Below are 17,955 nucleotides of genomic sequence, written 5' to 3'. Positions count from 1 at the left end.
ACAAAATTGCATAATACATCCACCCACATGCTGTGACAGGGCCTAACTTCCTCAATCGTAACACATTAACCATACAGTGGGTCATGCGCTGCGTTACCTTACAAACATGTACAATATGTGAAGCAGTTAATGAGTATATGTTTGGTAATAATCAGTTATGTTGTATGCCAGCAAGCAGATAGTATAGGAAGGTTACTATAGTGTGAAACTATGTGAAATTGTTCTTGTCTAATCCCGTTATGGGAAATTCTAGTGAGCAAATTGGCACTTTGTCAATTGACACTTTGTCAAACTAATTTTTGTGTTGAGACTTGACCCCATCGCACCTTCACAACACTCGACGAGCATACTTCCCGTATGCTCTACTTTTAAAGCAATACAGAAGCTTGCTTAAGTCTGAGAGAGATTCTTCTAGTTTCTCACTGCCAATTCTGAAACTTAAGACCAGTTAAAGTCGGCACACACCTCTATTCAGTAGCAGAAATAAGGCGCAGATCTAACCACGCTACTTTAGGGCAGCTCTCCCTCGCTAAGGATCTAAGTGGATTTGATAACACCTACAACGCTCCAACAGTCGATTACTTTTGACTCAGGACTTTTATTATAGCCAGAATAACCTTAGCAGGGATGTCAAACAAATTTTTGTCATGGGCCACATTGTATAGAAGTTGTGTTTTTTCTTCAGAGGGCCATTATGACTGTGAACCCATATAAATTGTCTAAATTGTATAGATCTATGCCGCATATTATCACCTTTACACAAATTGATAGATAACTCACTAAATCAGAAGCCAGTATAAAGTGTTCAACTATTTTTCTGTCATTTTTAAAGGTAGACTAGTAAAAAAAAAAATAATGCTTGCATCTCAATGTTATTAAAAATAAAGACAATTTTCATTTTGGGTATTTTAGCAAGAAACATGATTTGCCTTCAGGGCCACATAAACTGAAGTGCAAGCCAAATCTGGCCCACGGGCCTTGAGTTTGAAACTTGTGCTCGTGGTACTTTAGCTATTCATTTACTTCACTAGAGAAGTATGGTGGAGTAAAGGAATGAAAAATGATAATTTTTCTTATTTAGAAATATGTTTTAATAGATGTTACATAGCAAGAGCGGTTAAGCAATAATTCAGTAACAAAGACAATAAGTGAAGCAATTTTGGAGAAATTGCATGTGAATACTGAAATGCTGAATGAAAAAAAATGGAACCATGGAATCATATTGAATGAGGTGGAATGTTGTTGAAAGATATAAAATCATGTCAAATGGTATTGAATGATTATTTAATGTATTGAATGAAATAGAATGATCTTGAATGGTAGTGGTGAAATGCATGCATTGAATGATATTTAATTATAAGGACTTAAGTGAAATGTTATTGGTGAACGTGTGCAATATGTGAGTAAAAAATTTAGATTTTTTTGTATGTGGGAATTTGAATGAATTTAATTAGATTGAATTAGGTGAAATTATATTACATTGAATGAATTTTGAATAGGAACGTTGCTGAATTTTGAATAGGAATCGTGCGAGCCCTAACCCAATATCCTAACCAGAATCCTTTGCTCGAACTTTGTTTGTCAAAAATGTCTAATATTGAGTGAAAAATGCAAAGTGAAAATTATACAAAAATACAAATAATAATCAGAATGTTCCCCATAACTTTAGACACCTGGATTGTTTGCAGTAACTTACAACAACATGACCTATTAAAAATGTATATAAAATATTATTCTGAATTATTGCAGGGCCATCCTGGGTTTTGTCAACAAGCAGCAGGCACAGGATATGCTTATGTCCAAACCTAACGGGACATTCCTTCTACGATTCAGTGACTCTGAAATTGGTGGCATCACCATCGCCTGGGTTGCAGAGAACCCCAACAAAGCAGGTATCACATCTAGTGCACATTCTAAAGTATTTTGCCAGGGTTCTCTACATTAACAGTGGCCACCTGAAAGTTGTACCAGGCCAGTACAAGTTTCATAAATAAATGATGAAATCAAGACGTTCTTGATTTTTTAATATTTAATATTCAATATTTTGAGTGCTACACACTTAAATTGATCAATCATTAATTGATCTTTTTACTGCACTACACATTTTGATTTTTTTGTTTATTTATTTATTCATTGCATGCCAGATTTAAGGCCTTCCATAAGGAAAGGCTTGAGCAAATATAAAGCCCAGAAAATGTCAAATTTGTTTTAAAATGTTTAACAAGTTTATAGGCCAGATTTGTTTTGTTTGTTTTTGTTAATTTCTGGGAATACTTTATACAGTACACGGAGTTTCACAAGTGGTGAATATAATTGTATGTTGTTGCTCTCGGCGAGCAGGTGAAAGGCTGGTATGGAATCTGTTGCCTTATACCTCCAAGGATTTCTCCATTCGCTCCTTGGCTGACCGTATCAGTGACCTGAACCATCTCCTGTTTCTCTATCCCGACCGATCCAAAGATGAGGTCTTTGCCAAATACTACACACCACCGCTCTGTATGTATCAGCGATGAAGACTTTGTACATGTTCATTAACACTGCCGTTATTTAAACACATTTCTGCAAAAAGCATATCTTTTTGGAAAAACCAAAAATGCAGCATTGATTGAAAATGGAATAAAAGAGACAATTGGAAATGCATATTAATTTATAAAATTTATCCTAATTAATTTTGTCAATTTTGTAGCAAAAGCAGTGGATGGCTACGTAAAACCACAGATCAAACAAGTTGTGCCAGAGTGAGTTATCTTATTGAATGCCGAAATCAATACCAAATATTGCAAGTATCATCTGCATTTTATCACATATTAAAGTTTATATTTAATTTTGACAGATTCACCACCCCAAATCCTGAACCCAGCGGAACAACTCCCACATTCATGGACCAGACAGCTTCTCCCTCTGTGGTTAATTCCAACAGTTTTGCTGCCTACCATTCTATGTGAGCATGTACCCTTATTTTTATTCATTGTACACAGTAGATTTTACACTGATCTGATTGGCTGGATCGGACAATATTTAGCAATTTATGCAAAATTGGTGATCGGCTGTCATGTCTTAATTTGCCCAATCGATCAATGACGTCATTGATCGGCTCCACGAAATAAGACATTGCATGTTATATTTAATGTTTATCAAAAAAAAATTAAGGTACATTTTTTTAATACCATGCATTTCAATTGACGTCAATTATACTTGTTTTTTTCCATTTCATGGCCCGGGCCGGTGCCTATCCCCAGCAAACGACGGTGGTCGACTGTAGAGTAAACATATTCGTAAACAGTTTTTTAAAATAGATATATTGGTCCATCTTCTGATCGAATCGTTTTGTTTTTTTTACTTTTTTTTTTTACTTGTTATCACTGATTGGTAATCGGCCCAAAAGATTGTGTGAAGCCTTCAGTAGATTATTTCTGTCAAAAAGTGTGATGGAGGCCGAGGAAATTGACCCAAATGCAGGAATTCAAAAAGGATTATTAAAAAAATAATAATAATAACAACAATTGAATAGAGAGCTACAATCGGAAATGGAATTTTAGAAAATACATGACATGAAATTAGGATGATTTCTTTTTTCTTTTTTAATTGGGTCAATTACAGATAGTCAGGGTCAGTTTTGTGATCTTTTTTGTGTGTCAATCTGAAAGGTTACATTTGGCTAATTTTCTCCTACACAATTTGGTTGTGCCCCATAAGTTAATCACAATATTTACAAAACTAAAACAAAAAAAACTAGTGTGTCTCTTGACATGGCTGATTTATTATTATTGATGATTTTTAGCCATATCAACTGATCAATCAGGACAATATACGGCTTTTTTGCTATGCTGTTATCTCACATTTTATTTTTCTAGCTCTATTGTCATCACAGTTTTCTTCTTTGCCATGACATTCTCATGTGTGGTGGCAGCACAAAGACCAAGACTTTACTGTACATACATCTATATTAGGGGTGTGCATTTCTGTATGTGATACATATCTCGATACATGGGGTGCAATAAGATTCAATGACACTTTTTTTTTTTTTTTAAGTGGAACAACTCCATTTGATTCGATTCAGTGGGTTTATGATTTGGTTTAGGCTCATTCGGGTATGATACAATGAGTTTCTTGTCATTTTACAATATGAATGCACTTAGTAGGTTACTGTAAATTTAGTATTTCCGTCAAAGATATAGCTCACCAATGAAAGAGGATTCGATAAGTCTCTCAATATAGTTTAAAGTGAAATGGTTCTAATTGATGCACTCACATCTTTTAAATCAAAACAGATGTTCCTATTGAAATCATCTTTTTGTTACACCTCTAATTTATATGCAGCATAGTTCTTGTCTTATTAATAATAGCATGGAAACATCACCAAATATAACCATCACCAACCACTTATGGCAGATTTTATTTTAACCACAGAATGCGAACGTTTTCAGAAAGACATATTTTTAAAGAAATGTACTAGACCGGTTGATTTCCCATTGAATGGGCGAGCAGGCATTTTGTATACAAAAAAAAAAAAGAATTCTCTATTAAACGTCCTCTTTAGGTCTTGCATAACACGTCACATTGCACATGATAATTGTTGGACCTCCAAGTTTGTCAATGCAAAATTAATGTGAAATTGTGCTCCTTTCCTACATAAAATCAGTTCCATTGTAGGATAGCTTTAACTTAAATGTGGCATCTGTTTCTGTCCTCTCAGGGGGGACACCATGTTAGATGCAGAGGGAGACTTTGACTTGGATGACACAATGGACGTAGCTCGACATGTGGAGGAGCTACTGCGTAGGCCCATGGCCAACCAGTGGAGCAGTCAGCAGTCCTGAACGGAGCACTGTCTCACTCTGGCAGGACCACACAAGCATCTTCATAGACTGGACTTTTGAAAGATCATGGTCAGGTATTCAACAAACATCAACTTGCCTCAGTGTTCTTAGCAGGAGACAAACTTTTGACAGCTACATGTCGGGGCTGTTCAAGAGCGCTCACGTCAGTCTTCTCCCTCTCCAACCTGGAGAGTGGTATTGGTGCCTTTAAACAGGCTATTTTTTATTTATTTTTTACACAGCTGAAACAGGCCTACTTTGGACAAGCGCCCCATTCATACAGTATGTGCCTTTGTCAGGTTGACACCAGTTTTAAACCTCAAGTACAGTGGGATTAAAGTGGAAGTCAACCTTAATCATTTCCTGACAATATTGTTTTCAATAAAAAAAAAACACTAGTCCATCTGAATAATATTACATTTGTGGAATATGAGTTAGGAAGCAAAATCCAGCCGATTTTATCCATCTCGGGGGGCGGCCATTTTGCCACTTGCTGTCGACTGAGGATGACATCACAGTTGCTCAGGACTCAGGCAATGACCAATCACAGTTCACATGTTTTCTGGAGCTACGCTATGATTGACCTGAGCTACATTGATCTCATCTTCAGTCGACAGCAAGTGGCAAAATGGCTAAAATGGATAGAAACGGCTGGATTTTGCTGCTTAGGTCATATTCCACTAATACAATATTAAACAGAGTAACATTTTAGACTAGTGTGGTTGCCTCGAACATATTATTGTCAAAAACAAAATTGGGGGGTGTTGACTTCCCTTTTAAATGGTAAAACTATTCACCTGCTATCAGAAAATATTTGTCAATATTTTTGTAATTTAAATTTTAAAGTACTCAATGATTTAAACATGTAGGCAAACAGGGTCGCAGGTGGGATGAAGGCTATAGCAATTGACTTTGGGCAAGTTGCGGGGTACACCCTGGACTGGTTGCCATGCAAATCACAGGGCACATAGACAACCATTCATACTCTCATTCAGATTCACACGAGGACAAGTTTGAGCCTTCAGTTAACCAAGGAAGCATATTTTTGGAATATGAAAGGACGTCGGAGTGCAAGGGAAGAGCAAGCAAAAGAACGAGAAAACCACACAGGAAAGCTGGAGCCACGATTCAAACTGCGAGGGAAATGTGCTTACCACTCAATCACTGTACCGACCACCAAGAGTTACATTTTTCTGATTTTTTTCTCCAGTTTGTTTCTTTTAAAATGGGGATCATTGTCATGTATAATTATAAGTGACTACATTAACTTCAGAAAGGTAAATATATTGTATATAAGGTCATCCATCACAGCGTATTGGGGATATTTCAATGATCTGTAGGGAGAATGATTTTCATTTATACAGCCAATTTGTTGAACGACATGTATATAATGCATACATTTACATCAAAAGTACAATACTAATGTACAGAGCTGGGCACTTCCGTTAATCGTCAATTTCCGTCGATGACGATGCCCACCTTTTGCAGAGTGCTTCCGCATTTTTTGGCGAATGCTTTATGACGCAAAGCCTGGGAACATACAGACGGTTATTCTCATTCCATGTATTTTTACGAAGCTTTGCATCATTGTACACTGGCCGAACGTTGGGCATCATCATCGACAGAAATTGACGATTACCGGAAGTGCCCATCTCTGCTAATGTACATGTATATATACAATGTACATTAATATGCATACATACATACATACATACATACATGAATACAGTGGATATATACAGTAATATATACTGTGGCTCTAAAAACTATACACCCCTGTTCAAATTTCATTTGTGTACAGTATATATATAACCTTGAGAAAATTGGTTTACAGCCCACATCGCAGTACATAAGACATTTGTTGTGACTTATGACAGTATTATTACCTTTCTTTCATTGGCTGTAAAAATCACAATGTTGTACTCTTTTTGGTGGGCTGTGGCCTCCATTTTGACCGCAATTTAATATTGTCACTATGGTTCCTTACTTTGTAATCACAAGTTATGGCATTGTGTGGACCTAGAAATTAGCTGATCATTAAAAAAATATTCAACTCTGCATATAATATTCACCATAAATGCCGTAGACATAAACAAACTCAAAAAGTATTACCGGTAGATTCATAATAATAATAATAATAATAATAATAGCAATTTATATACAAAATTTACTTACCTGAACAGATTTCTCATTTGCATGATATTACACCACTTACTGCGAAAGATGAAGGAAAAAACATTTTGGACTCTTAAGTGGACAATTGGGGAGGGGGGGGGGGGGGGGGGGGGGGGGGTTGATTATGGACATTTAATTTGCCTATATTGTGTAACTTTGATATAGGGTATCAAACTGTGGACACTTGAAGCCATTTACAACATTTATAAAAAATAAAAATAAATTACATTTATGATGTCAACTTGCATTACTTACAGGCCGCCATGCATTGAATTCCAATGGCGCTTGACTTTTTAATCTTAATGTCCTGCATCTTTATATCTTTGTCATCAACGGTGTTGAAAGTTAAGTTAGGTTGGTCTTATTTGGACACTGACAGGCGTTTTTGATTTTGCCTTAGTACACCTCCATCATGAATTTGAACCATTTGAGATGTGATTGATGAAGAATAACATTTGCCAGGAATTACAGCCATTATATACAACATAGCTCAATTATCAGGGACTCAATAGTACTTAGCCTAAATGAATCATCAATACGTACAATCCTTTGTCATATTTTCACTTCCTGTCATTCTTGTACAAATTTGCATAGGGATAAAAGAGTGGAGGCTTTTTTTCAGTTTTGTGGCAACATTTAATCTGGCTTTTCAGATTTTCCTATTTTACCTTGCCTAGTTGACACTGTTGTAATCTAACTGTATTGTAGATATACAGTGCCATGAAAAACTGTTTAGCTCTTCTCAAATTCTTACTTTTTTTGCAAGGTTTCCCCACTTTAATGTAATAAGATCACAAAACAAATAAAAATATCAAAGATACCCAAAGTAAAATGCAGTTTTTAAAAGGTGATTTTATTTATAAGGGGTGGGGTTATTTAAAGTAAAAAACATAATAACTGGTTGGGCCACCCTCAGCAGCAATTTTAGAACCAGAAGACTTAAAGGTGAAACCTCTATCAACCAAGAGTCAATTTGCTGCAATTCAACTTTTGTGGCATACTACTTAAATAAATAAATGACGTTGTGATGGTGTAAAGAAATAATCATTAAAAAAAATAATTGTCTCTATCATAAGCTGTCTATTGTCTAGTGAGTTGAATCAACCATCTAGTTTTGCCTTTGGTTCTGGGGAATGTAGCCTTAAATGTAAATATTTTTAATATGATTCATTAAAAGCATAAATGTGTACCAATAAATAGATAGAATGTTTTTTGTTTTGTACAAATGAAACCAGGAAAAATGCTAATGTATCATAATACCACCAAAAGTGTTAAATTTTGCTGAAGAAAACCTTTTTTTTTTGACAAAGGGAGGCTGTCTGGATGAATACATTATGGTTGTCTACAATCATTTAGTTAGGAAATATTTCAGGTTGTATTTGCTATGATGTGGCCATGCTTTGTGGATTGGTGAAGGACAATACCATTCATATGCAACATCAGACACATCAGTCTAGAAAGGTCATAAAATAGAATAGAAACACCAATAACAGCAAGAAAATCTTAATTCCAATCAATCATGTCATTTGTTTTCACCTGTAATCAGTAAATGTGAGGGTTGATGCCCAAACTCACCATTACTTTGTTCTTGTGTTATTTTTCAAGGTTGTATTGAAATAAAATTATAGTAAGATGTCTCGTGGGATTTGTAGTCACTCACTGCATTACATGTTTGCTGGCTTTTGTACCGTGTGGCATGTTTACATGCTTCATTCCATTGGAGGTTAAAGAACATTTTGTATTAAAAGTATTTTTTGCTAATTGCTATTCATGTTGTTTGTATTCACCCTCCACTGGTCAGCACTAGAGCAAATAGATCAGACAACTTGCAACTTACTAAGCACTTGAGTCACACACCATTACTGAATGGAAACTTAACCCACACTGCATCCATTTAAGTCACTATTACAGGACATTCATCACACTACTTGTTTTAAAAGAGGGGGTGGGGAAATCAAGTAAGATATCAAGCACATAAAAATCACCTGAAATAGTACAAACTGGACTGCACCATTCTTTATTTTAGTACAAAATTTGCCATGTACAATAACAGGTATCAGATACGTGAGACAATTTGTACAGCAACAACAACAAAATATTTTCACCGTTTCTGTAACTTAAAGCAAAGCAATTATTATGAATGTCAAACATAATATACCCCTTAAGACTGAACTAAAAATTAATATTCTGTTTGAATCAACAAATAAAAAACTTGCAATTGTCAGGGGAAAAAAGTCCATTCTTTCAAATGGCAGATTTAAACATTGATTATCCTGATTTGGTGAACTAGGAATACTTTTTAAAATAATATACAAGAACAAGAAAACAATAAAGCAATGAGATAGATAATTGATTTCTAAACTGCTTTGATTTTGAGAGAGGCAGTACCTGTACTTTGTTCCATTCAGTGTAATTGCATACAGGGAAATAAAAAAGCATATGTTCAAGTTATATTAAAAGTTGCTCTATGGAGGATTTTGCCCAATAGCCTTTGAATTTGACCATTTATGACTCAAACGTCTTCTAACTGGCAGATTAACACCTTAACTGTTCACATGAAGTACTCCTGGCATTCCTCTGGCCAATAGTTTTTAGAGTGGATTAAGGTTCGAAACGCAGCCCCACCCCCCTCGTCTGCATGACGTGACGTCATGCGCGTGTGTACGGGAAGAAAGGAGTGCGCAATTAAATTTTTCGGCCACACGTTGCAGTAACGATATGAAATTTATATGGGATTTTTTTAAATGTCCTATTTGATTTATAGAAATACAAAATAAAGTCAGGGTAAACAAATTTGGCATTTCTCCTTGTGGCTGCATGTCAACTTTAATGGTTTTATTGTAACGAGCAAAATGCTACACACCAGTTTCTACTGACTGGTCTTGAAGGAGAATTCAAAACAAAATGTTTCATATTTTTTTCAGACTGAAACATGCTGCTTCACTTTCAGCTACATGATGAACCACATAGTGAGAGACTGTCATTGAAAGTACTGTTGATTGGAGGTTATTCCATTCCTTACTAGATTTTTACAGTGTTTTGTGACTTTAAAAGATGAACAAAAACATGTTTATAATGCAACTTTGTTTTTGTTACATGGCATACTTTTGGGTCCATTCTTTTGCTACTTTGTTGTATCTGCGGAGAACGAAGAGGTAGATAAAATGAATGCCATTATCCAGTAAATCCAAAACTGTAGACCCGAGTGTGCGTACTAACTTGTCTTTGTCATTCTTGTACATCTGTGCTATATCTGGAACTAAAGGGTCATCCGGGTTTGGATCACACAGCAATGAACATATGGACAAAAGCACTGAAAGAAGCAGAAAGCACATTAGAAAAATGCTGATAAACATTGCCTCTCTGTTCCGCTATACACACACACTGTCACAACATGAAACAAAAACCACAGACTGTAAGTACCTTTTGACACAGTTAGTGCCGGAGACCACTGCGACCGCAGAATGTCCAAACAAATACTCCCATTGCTGTTGATATTTGGGTGATATATCTTTGTTGTAAACGCTACCTGAAAAAGAGATGATACTGACAAATAAAATACTTTGCAAAGAATGTTGAGATCCACAGCAACTGGAAGACTCCCAACTGCTTGAAAATTTGCAAAATGGTTACACCAAGTGACAAGTTATACTTTCACATTCTCGAATATTTACTCGCCTAATTATCCAGCTCTTTTTCTATATATTAATAGGGTTTTGTGTAACTTCAACAATTATCTCCAGTTGCGAGACCAGGAACCCTGTTATTTTGTTGATTGTTAACTTGACATTCTCTGGCAATATGTACTTAAGCCACGAGGGGGCATATGTCACTTATTTAAAGTTCAGTATTGTATTTGCTTGTTTGTCAGGGAGTGGGATTATGTAAACTGTTGCGAACCCTCCAAACTGTGAATCAAGGTTAAAAAAAAAAAAGTCATAAAAAAAATACAACTGCATTTATTTTTTTAATCATTAAATGATTCAATTCAGGCATATGCAGGTTGGTTTAATCTACCCACGACCTCCTGGTTACTGGACAATGCACTTTACCAATTGATGATCAGTTGTATGTAAGGGAGTGGGCGTGGCTAGTTGAATTTAGAAAAAGTTGAGTGACTTTTCTATTGACAATCGATCAAACTTTATTTCAGACTCAAAGAAGTTACATAAAATAACATAAAAGAGACAAACAGACAATAGATAATACAATTACATTTCATACAAGCACTCTCTCCAGCGCCTCCAGAGCAGAGAGGTGTGCCTTAGACTACTCTGCTCAGGTCTTAAAAGAACATTTAAAATGTAATTTTCTAAGTCCATGAGTCACATTAAAAATGTATATACGGAATTCCGTATAGCAGCTTTCAAAGTGATTACATTGTTCTGCACAAACAGCAGACTGGCACTTGTCCACCGAGGGACCTTCAACAGAAGCCTCAGAGCATCATTGTATGCAACCTGCAGCATTCTGAATTTAGACACCACAGGGGGGCAGTGTAGAACGGTGTGCAATAGGCATTGAACAAAGCTTTGTGCCTTGGCGCTGCCGCGGCCTGGGGGCCCTAGGGTTGTGCTTGCTCTGTCCTGGCCGGGGTCGACGGCTCCCCTCTTTGGTGGAGGTTTTCATACATGCCAGATCCACCACACCAGCATCTATCAAAATTCAAACACAATCGGCTTCTTCCTCTGATCGTTGAATCGGTGGAGGCTGATGTATGTGGATCCCACTCTGCTTCATCTATCCTTCCTTCCTTTCCTCAGTCTTTCCTTTGGTCTCTTGAGGTCTCCCTAATTGGTTGGAATTTAGATGTTTCTGGGGTTGGTGAAATATTCTGGTTGGTAACCCGGTGGGTAGTAGGTGATGTCTGGTCGGTCGGTGCTGGATTTAACTTTTCTTTCTTTTCTTTGATCCTTCCTCGGGTCTCCTGACAACTTCACGACTCTAGCGGGATTCTGAAGTATTCGGTTTAGGTGAACAGTATGGGATTTTTAATAGGTTTTAGGTGAATTAATGCGCACACACTCACACGCAAGCACATATGCACACACACACACACACACACACATACAAAAAAAAGAACAAGAAAAAAGAGAGAGCAATGATGATGACATGTCGAATCGGTAAGATTACCGAATGAACAATACTCAGCTCTCTCAGTAAAAAAGGCATTGAACAAAGCTAGTTTCACTTTCTCTGTGCACATTCCAAATATTAGCCTGTGCATACAGTTTACAATTTTGCCTTTGAATGTCATCATTATCAGAGAGATCACTCCTGATGATGTGACCAAGACCCATCCATCCATTTACTACCGCTTATTTTACCCCAAGGTGCTCCAAGGCCAGCCGAGAGACAGTCTCTCCAGCATGTCCTGGGTCGTGTGGCCAAGATATTTTACTTTATCGACCACAGAAAGTATTCCATCAGGCAGATCAAACACAGGTAGTTTTGTCTTATTTTGCTCTCTAGGCCTCACAACCATTACTACACTTTTTTTTTTTTTTTTGAACTTGACATTAACTCTTTGACTGCCATAAACATTATAAAACGTTTAGCATAAACCTAGGGAAGGGCGCCGAGGACGTTAAAAGACGTCCCCTATGTTTTTTTTTTTTTTTTTTCAAAAACGGGTGCAGGAAAGCCTTGGGCAGCTGTGCTGAAAGTATCAGGCTGATCTGATTAGTCAAAGACTCGTTTTGGCCCCTAGAGGGCAGCGATGACTCTCTTTGCACAAGGTTGGATGGGCCGCCCACCGTGGGCGTCAGTAGAAGACGTGAGGCGGAGCTAGAGTGTTGAGGAGACAATGGCTGATCCAAGCCACAATGGCTTGACCAAGCAACCGGTTACAAGCAGCTCAGCTTGAGCATTTTTTTCAAAGACGGAAAGCATCAATCAATACTAAAAAGCGCATTGATGTCAACGATGATGATGACAACGAGCTCTACGCCAAAGTTGGAAGCTTTGGCGTGACTGTTATGAACACGTAGTAAGCCTCACGGCTAAGCGCGGCTAGCGCGGCTAGCGCTGCTAAGGCCGGAAAACGCGCACAATAGCCGGCCGGGTACTTCTACACAATCGGACATTCGATCGGGCGATGGAGAGTTGGCATCGACCAATGCAGATTGATGATGATGATGAAGATGAAGCTCTACGCCAACGTGACTGTTATGAACACGTAGTAAGCCCCACCGGCAAAGCGCGGCTAGCGCGGCTAGCGCTGCTAAGGCCGGAAAACGCGGAGCTGCACAAGCGGACATTCGATCGGACAATGAAGAGTACCCCGAGTCCAATGCATATTCATCGGAGGAGCGGGTACAGTCTGATCACGGAGAAGACACTGTTTCTGGACTACGATGCCACCATGAATGGAGTGGATAAAATGGATCAGAACATCTCCTACCAACCCGGTATAGCAACTGAAGGACACGGGGAAGCGAGACGTAACACCACCGTAACGTAACCGTAGCATGATCCTGATATTAGACTTGATGACACACTGCAGTATATACTTGCTATTCCCCGGAAAAAAACGGCCGGCAAGAAAGTGGCGCACGCGAAGAGGCAATCTTGTGCAAATGCTGTTGCGTCTCCTTGCACGCAGGAGAGTGTTACAAAAAGAAAAACTGTCGTTGAAACATCCACATATTTGTAAATAGCACCACAGTTGCACACATTTGTAAATAGTTTGCCAAATTGTTGTCAAATTGTTACACTGTTGAATGTAAATAAACGTATTTTGCTATCAAAAAACACTTTTTCATTCTTGGTGGTAGTGTTTTATAGAAGTAAAGCACTATTTAGGTGTTTGTGGCATCATTCATGGACAAAAAGAAGTGTCAAATTCACTAGAATGCATGAAATAATATCGTTTCACTAAAAGCTTGATTTCTCCGTATTTTGGTCCAACACAGGCGAAATTGGGTCAAACTAACCATTTTCTATTGTTGATTACTAAAGAACGGAATAAGGTAGAAACAAACTCTTTTTTTCTGATGAAAGATGAAAGTCCAATCTTTCATTTGGTAGTACGTGTGTTTCCATAGTCCAAACAGAACATTTTCTGTGGACCTTGAAAATCAGTCAAAATGCTTAAATCGGCTGGCACTGGCGGCATCCCTTTTCTGAAAACGTCTGGCAGTCAAAGAGTTAAATTGACAATTAATGGGGACATTTGATATTAAATGTTAAATTGTGTGAAAACTGTACATAAGTGGAATGAGAAAAATAAGATCCCGGTTGGTGTGAATTTTTGGACCAAGTTGTAATTTGAACTGTGAAAATCTAATGTTGTATGTGGATAGTTGACCAAGCGCAAGTCTGATGCAAAGCACAGGCCGGCCCCTAACGGCGCAGAATCGTGTAGCGCTGCCACGGAAATTGAGACGCGCCCATTTTTACGCTAAGCGCACGTGCGTCAGTCTACGGAAATAGAGCCCAATATCGCAATGGCCATACTGGTAGGCGCGGAATGGCCATAGGCATAGGTGTGTAGGCATAGGTGTGTAGGCACAGGTATCCAACACACTCAACACACTCATAATACCAGCAGGATAAAGTCTAAGTAAAAAAGCAACGTTTTGCTGAGCTTACTTTTATTTGCTATTGCTTTGCTTTGTGTATTCACATAATCTACTTTTTATCCCATGCATTAATTTGCATTTGCTTGCTAAAAGCCAGTGTGAGCAATTGTCATCAATGGCAGACACCATTTTGCATACTATGATTGTCATATCTAAAAAGCACAATGACACAAAAATCTCTTAATTCTTCACAATTCAAAAACACACCTTTTGACTTAGGTTTGTTTCTGCTTGTACCATGAATGTGTTGAGAAAGGATTTGGATATGTGTACATTTTGTTTCATGATAAAACCATGACTGTGGATGGTACGATAAACAATGACTTCTCAGCCACGTTCTCTGCTTGCTATGGTGTAAAAGTAATGGTTTTAATTGACATTGACTGAAAACATCCTATATTAAAGACAGATTTGTTTACAATTTGCACTATGATCAGTTATGTTATCATTTAAATGTGTAGATATTAATGAATTGTGGCAAAGCATATTGTGGTCTATGCATACTGTATGCATGTAAAAATGACAGGAAAGACAGGTATCCAAAATTTCCCTTGGGGGCTTATCATGAGGGATGAAAGTATCAGGAAAAAAAAGAAGAAGTTAATCTTCCTGGTCTCTTGAAATTTGCTGTCATCTCATATGATGTAAGGCGGTTTAAAAAAAAACTGACGTTTTGTGTGACCAATCAATCTACATGTATAGGTTCCCCTATATATAATTTTTAGAAGCAAAGATCAATTCCTCTCACCTTTGGTGGCTTGAAGGGGTAGTCAGTGGGGAAGTGAATTGTGAGAAAAAAAACTCCTCCTTGGTAAGGACTGTCACCCTGACAAGGTATGTGAGAAATTGCACAATTGATTAGGCATTTCAAAATAAAAGCTTTTTAGTTGGAAGTCTTAAACGGATTAACAATATAGCCAGATTACATGCACACAACACATCTCTGCGCTGCTGTAAATTGTAAATTACTGAAGACACACCTCACACAGCGTTAACGCTGGCAATGCTAATGGTATTCTATTCATAAGGGAAAAAATTCTGTAAATGGGAAGCAAGCATGATTTGCCATTGAGTTTGATTCACTATAACTGTGTTAATGCCTGGACAAAAGTGAAAACAATCAATGATGTGGTACTCACTGGACCCATTATTGTTGCCTGCCAATGAAACACTGGAATAAAAAAAAAGAAAAAGAGACAAATATAAAAGTTGGAGAAACTCAAAAGTGGCTATGCTGGCCTTACTCTGACAAAACATACAGGAAGTGTGCAAACGAGGGGAGAAAAGGGGGGGATGCTTCAAAAATGAATAGTAGTAAGTTGAAATGTGTTAACTCACAATCATCACTCACGGGTCCGGCAGAACACTGTGCTGGAGGGTCCCTTTGCAGGTCTTGCAGCTCCTGTTCAACAAAACAGTCATACTGATGAAGTCATTCAGTTGATTCTAGCATTATTTCATACGCTGACCAATGCCTAGTTACTCCTGTACAAAACATACCATTTCAACGTTGTTCCAGGAAATGTGTGGAGCTGATCAAGCATTCCTTATAAAAGTCTACTTGACAACACTAATTGACAAATTAAGGTTTAAACACACGCACACACACACACAAAATTGCTTGCATAATTGTAAAGTTTGTGATCTATTACCCACTACTAAACAGTACATGTAGCTAAATGTTGTTGAAAGTAGATACCTAAAGCTTGATTTTCAACTTTCCTAGCAAAAGTGGTCCAACAGGAACACTCGAAGGTATGTATGTGTCAATTGTGCTTAGCTTAGCAAGCTAGCTCGAAACTTTGAAGTTGTCATTGTCTGCCTGGTCTATTCTAGGAACTGTCAACAATTATATAATATCTGACACCGTTACTGAGTTCTACATAAGTTGTTTAAATGCAGGGAGAGCGAGGAAACTGCAATAACAGCAACTTTGTCCAATTATGCGCCTTCGATAGTCCATTTATCTGCCGCTAGCAAGCTAGTCAGTTACCTTATTTATTCTCTTCAGTGCCATGTTGACTGGTGTAGCCGAACTTCGACAAACTTCGTGTCACTTTTTTCGTTTCAATTTCGATATAGATGCAGTCACGATCAGTAATTACAGTTCATTTCCTTGCCCAGCTGCCGGTTTACGGTTTGTGCATTTATGAAAAGCTGTTTTGTTTCCGCCTCCTGTGTTTACGGTGGCAAGAACCGAGAGGCTCATGGGACGTGTAGTTTACAGAGATAGAACCGGAAAACAAACACGTGTTGACGTTTATAATTGTGTTACAATTTTTGCGTTTAAATTTCAATGGTTACTTTACACAGTGCAGCATAAAAAATACCCTATAAGTGGAATTACTGATCAAATAAATAACTATATTTTTCATATGATACAAGTTAGCACAACTGTATCCCAAAGTCCAGTGTGTACCTGCCCCTCACCTAATCAGCTACAGTACATAAAATACTGTAAATGGCAGAGTATTGGCATTCTCCACTATTGTCTCCAATACAATATCAAATCAAATATATGGTAATTTTACATAAACAATACAGACTCTAGTAGGGTTACACGACAAAGGCAATTTGCAATTGACAAAAAATTTAATGAGTAAAACTAAAGCCAAATTGAATTATTCTTACAGGTTACAATGCTTCTTAAGAAAGCATTTCCATTTGTGTGGGAAATAAAGTGACAAATAAAACATGCACATGACCGCCGTTTATTCAGGGAAAACAATACTGCATGTAATATGCTTATTTTTTATGCTGTATTTGTTGTCCATGTGTCTTTTTAAAGGTCCTTCCATCAACATGACTCATAAAATAACATTAACTGGGATGTAGATTGTCCAGTAGAACAGTCCAAAACTAAGATAACATGACACGATTAACAGAATTATGTTGTCTTCAAGAAACCAATGAGAAGCTTACTTGAGAAGTATTACAAGCACTGATGGCAAATGTTTGAATTATCTGTTATTTTTTTATTTCTATTTTTTCTTTATTTTTTTCTTACTGAACTCTGTAGCAACTCTTTCTGAAATATTTATGCAATACCAGATAGAAGCATGCGTAAACCTCTTATATTGTTATGGACAAATACATACAGTGCATTCCCTGTCAACTGTGTTTACCTATTATCTCTGTTTATAAAATGTCATCCCAATTAGAGTGGATTGCATTTCCAGCAGATAAGTATAATTGGGCAATTATAGCGGAGGGCTTGTAGTACAAATAATCTACATGCACATTGCAGAGATAACGGCAGTCTCTACACTGCACACGAAACAAAATCGTATCTGTGAACATGTATTCAGAATATACTGTATTTGTACTGTATGTATTTCTAACTGATAGCAAGAGGGGGGTAGAAAGAGAGAGAGGGA

General features: G+C 37.4%; 2 protein-coding genes across 3 annotated transcripts in view; one reads left to right on the top strand and one right to left on the bottom strand.

Moving 5' to 3' along the window:
- LOC147157205 (signal transducer and activator of transcription 5B-like) overlaps positions 1 to 7,072 on the top strand; it is a 28,118-nt gene extending 21,046 nt beyond the window's left edge. For both annotated transcript variants that reach the window (XM_086063691.1, XM_086063690.1), the window contains exons 15-19: positions 1,750 to 1,892; positions 2,341 to 2,496; positions 2,687 to 2,738; positions 2,834 to 2,941; positions 4,697 to 7,072. In XM_086063691.1, coding sequence (XP_085919817.1) covers positions 1,750 to 1,892; positions 2,341 to 2,496; positions 2,687 to 2,738; positions 2,834 to 2,941; positions 4,697 to 4,820 — 583 coding nt within the window. In that variant the 3' untranslated portion in view covers positions 4,821 to 7,072. The remainder of the gene's footprint in view (positions 1 to 1,749; positions 1,893 to 2,340; positions 2,497 to 2,686; positions 2,739 to 2,833; positions 2,942 to 4,696) is intronic.
- Positions 7,073 to 8,996: 1,924 nt separating this feature from the next.
- LOC147157204 (ubiquitin-conjugating enzyme E2 D3-like) lies at positions 8,997 to 16,774 on the bottom strand. The gene is made up of 7 exons (XM_086063692.1): positions 16,572 to 16,774; positions 15,917 to 15,980; positions 15,718 to 15,749; positions 15,327 to 15,404; positions 10,419 to 10,524; positions 10,215 to 10,308; positions 8,997 to 10,133 (listed from the first exon to the last, which is right to left on the bottom strand). The coding sequence occupies exons 1-7, from the start codon at positions 16,593 to 16,595 to the stop codon at positions 10,088 to 10,090; spliced, it is 444 nt and encodes a 147-aa protein (XP_085919818.1). The 5' UTR covers positions 16,596 to 16,774; the 3' UTR covers positions 8,997 to 10,087.
- Positions 16,775 to 17,955: the final 1,181 nt, after the last annotated feature.

Source organism: Leptonotus elevatus, chromosome 20 (genome assembly GCF_054856555.1).
Source record: "Leptonotus elevatus isolate MCC_2025b chromosome 20, RoL_Lele_1.0, whole genome shotgun sequence".
Lineage (NCBI taxonomy): Eukaryota > Metazoa > Chordata > Actinopteri > Syngnathiformes > Syngnathidae > Leptonotus > Leptonotus elevatus.
This window is presented reverse-complemented; position numbering and strand designations above follow the sequence as displayed.